Source organism: Leptinotarsa decemlineata, unplaced genomic scaffold (genome assembly GCF_025532065.1).
Source record: "Leptinotarsa decemlineata unplaced genomic scaffold, Ldec_3_MD MMD2_P_RNA_scaffold_2, whole genome shotgun sequence".
NCBI classification, from domain to species: domain Eukaryota; kingdom Metazoa; phylum Arthropoda; class Insecta; order Coleoptera; family Chrysomelidae; genus Leptinotarsa; species Leptinotarsa decemlineata.
In genome coordinates, this window is record NW_027412529.1 from 23,639,821 (window position 1) to 23,643,463 (window position 3,643).

At 39.5% G+C, this 3,643-nt stretch overlaps 1 protein-coding gene across 1 annotated transcript; it reads left to right on the forward strand.

The window, feature by feature from the left end:
• The first annotated feature begins 251 nt into the window (after nucleotides 1-251).
• Nucleotides 252-2,182, forward strand: LOC141487189 (uncharacterized). Its single transcript, XM_074185983.1, has 2 exons — nucleotides 252-1,198; nucleotides 1,253-2,182. The coding sequence occupies exon 2, from the start codon at nucleotides 1,254-1,256 to the stop codon at nucleotides 2,058-2,060; it is 807 nt and encodes a 268-aa protein (XP_074042084.1). The 5' UTR covers nucleotides 252-1,198; nucleotide 1,253; the 3' UTR covers nucleotides 2,061-2,182.
• Nucleotides 2,183-3,643: the final 1,461 nt, after the last annotated feature.

Consider the following 3,643-nt stretch of genomic DNA (forward strand, 5'->3'; position numbering starts at 1 on the left):
TTGTTGGAAATTGAATTCTCTACAACTTTTGTCATTACCATTTTTCGTGTAAAATTGAAAATAAGTGTAATAAATTTAATATTACATAATGAGAATACAACCCGTTCTTTTCTCGAAAAATATCAATCCTGCGAAAAAATTAATAGAGACCAAATTTGTTGGAAATTAAATTCTCTACAACTTTTGTCATTACTATTTTTCGTGTTAAATTGAAAATAAGTGTAATAAATTCAATATTACATAATGAGATTACAACCCGTTCTTTTCTTGAAAAATATCAATCCTGCGAAAAAAATAATAGAGACCAAATTTGTTGAAAATTGAATTCTCTACAACTTTTGTCATTACCATTTTTCGTGTAAAATTGAAAATAAGTGTAATAAATTTAATATTACATAATGAGATTACAACCCGTTCTTTTCTCGAAAAATATCAATCCTGCGAAAAAATTAATAGAGACCAAATTTGTTGGAAATTAAATTCTCTACAACTTTTGTCATTACTATTTTTCGTGTTAAATTGAAAATAAGTGTAATAAATTCAATATTACATAATGAGATTACAACCCGTTCTTTTCTCGAAAAATATCAATCCTGCGAAAAAAATAATAGAGACCAAATTTGTTGGAAATTAAATTCTCTACAACTTTTGTCATTACTATTTTTCGTGTAAAATTGAAAATAAGTGTAATAAATTCAATATTATAATAATGAGATTCCACCACTCATTTCTCAAAAAATATCGATTCTACATACACACTGAACATTAAATACCCCCATTATTGATTTTAATAATATAGATTTACAAAAAATAAAGATTTTTTTCTCCAGTCACAATTCAAGTAGATGATCAATGCCGGTTCTATGACTGAGGATGACCAATGCCGGTTCTATGACTAAAAATTTTTAATTTTATGTTTCATTAAAAAAAAAAATTAACAACACACTGTAGTCCCCGCCCACTCTCCTCCACTTTTAGCCCCGCCCCCTTCCCACCATTGCTCGCCTCACCCCACAATTGCGCATGCGCGCCCCCACCTCACTCCCACCACTCCCACTTCTGCCTACACCCTGAGGAGCACACTTCTCGGCATTCAGTACGACAAGTCTTCTCATCGAGTGCAGTCCAGCTACAGCAATCTACTACAACACCAGTCTAATACAGCAGTCTTCTACAGTCTACAACAAGCGAATTTTGAGTAAGTTATCAATGTTACTTTTTCATAACAACTAACTTTGTATTACATTTTCAGAATGGAAAACTACACGCAGGAAATCGACAACGCTGTGGCATCGATCATACCTGTGGATGTTGAGGTGGAGCGACCAGGCAGCCCTGATATGTTCGAGGGAGACGAGGTGGCGATGGTCCAAGAGGTGAAGGCTTCAACTTCGGGTGGTGTGCAGCGGCCACGCAGCCCTGTCTTATTCCAGGAAGACAGGGTTGTTAACAAAGCCAAGCGGCAATCTGCAGCTAAGGTTGGTCCTATTCAAAGGTATAGGAGTAAATGCAATAGGACTAACCCTTATGCAGGTAGTTGGTCGACCGCCAAAAGGAATCCTCCGAGACGTCCCACACCGCTCGCATTGACAGTGGAAAGACGGAGGGCATATAAGCCGGTGCCGAGGGTGCCATCTCCAGGTGAAATCCTCACCCAATTTGCATTATTAGCGATGTTGACACCCATGGAACTCACACCGGTGCCTGATCCTGCCATGGAGGTCGTGCCACCAGTGTCGAAGCCTGCCGGGGAGATCGCGCCACAAGTGCCACCAGTGCCGGAGCCTGTCGGAGAGGTTAACCCCCAGGAGATGGAAACTTTCCTACAGAGGTGTAGGGATGTTGCACTTGCTTCACGAAATAGTGAGGCCGCGTTGGCTAGCATTTCCCGGGAGGAGAATGAAATTGCTAGCCAACGGCGCGAGTTGTTAATGAGGATGGCCGAGCTAGATCGAAGGACTGCAGCTCTGAAGGAAAGGCGGAAGGCAGAGACCTCTTCGATAGAGCTCAATAATGAACTAAAAATATTTATAAAGAAATTTTTGAATAAAGGGAAATAGTTTTTAGGTCAACTAGGATAGTTTTAGGATAATTAGGTAGCATGGTAGTTTTAGGTTTGTAATTATAATTTTAGGAATAAAAAACAAAAAAAAACAAATGAAAAAAGAAGTGAAATAAAGGGTGTACATTATTTTGGTTTGGTACACATTGAACAATGCGATGGTTGGAGCATTTTTCTTCACTTCGTCTTTTCATTATTTTTCTTTTTTTCCATTTTCAATTCCAAGTTCTTTCATCCCCACTCCTCCCCACTCCCTTTCAAAAGTATAAAAGTAGGAATTATCTGTTGGAATATTCAGTTGATCAGCCACCTTCAACATGGAACCTGATTCAACTACTGAGCCGTACAGTGACCCAGCGCATCAACATCCTTACTGGGCTTCTATCCATGAAGGATTCGTGGACTCCACAACGGCACCTCATGACATTCCCTTCGAATTCATGAATAATGACTACAGGGTGCAGGTTCAGCATGTCACTGGGAGTGATGAAGCTGACTTATCGGACGGGGATTATCCGGATCCCTACCAATGGGATGACGAATGGGGTGACCCACCGCCTGTAGACATCACAGATGAGGATGACGACGACGACGACGATGACGCTGGCGACATCAGACTTCCACCATCCCCAATCCTTATCGAGGACAGTCCTCCGCCATCTCCTATCCTAATTGATGACGATGATGTCCTAAATTCCGACGACGATATGTAATCGTTTCCCTGTTTCTTTCACCCTTTCCTTTCCTTTCCTTCCACGGAGTACACACTTTTTTGGTTGGTGTACACGAGGCACTGCGAGGCTGGGGCAGTGTCTTCCTCCCTCTCTCTTATTAGTTTTTCATAATAATCACTTAGAATTTCTCATAATAATCGCTCAGAGTTTCATGAAGATCGTCATTTTTAATGTTTTCGAATCTCAAACACTGTTCTACATTTACACTTCACCCCCTCCGTTTTATTTCTTCCAATATAAATATAGTATCAATCCCAGTTCTACATCATTCTTCCACAATGTCGATTGCTGATTCCACCACCGAACCGATGAGTGTACCAGAGTCTTCTATGATGAGTACAGGACCCATCCAGGTACATGAAATAGATTCTACGTTTGATCATTTCAGTACAACCTTCGCAGAAATGCTGCAACGCATCTACGATCTTCCTGATGATTTCCCGGAACGTATGCAAGAGGAAGTAGATGAGTTAGACGATCTACAGGATAACGAGCTAGATGATCATGCGGACGACATAATTAGTATATCATCTGATTCAGATGAATCTGATGAATATGAGGACGACATCATCAGTATATCATCAGATACAGATGATTCAGATGATGACACCATCATGATTGTTTCTGATGATGAAGAGCGTTAGTCCATACCATTGTATGGATTAATAGGAAAAACAGCCCTTTTAAGGGCTACAATTAAAGACAATAAACAACTATTTTCAGAGCTATCATTATACTTTCAATCAGAAATAGGTTAACACTATAGTCAAAACTTATGTGAAAGTATCATCATCCAACTCTGTAGTACTCATCATTATATTCAATGATTGAGAAAATATCAACTTCG

What these genes read in the sequence shown, in the direction of transcription:
- LOC141487189 (XM_074185983.1), top strand. Translation starts at nt 1,254, where the DNA reads ATGGAAAACTACACGCAGGAAATCGACAACGCTGTGGCATCGATCATA.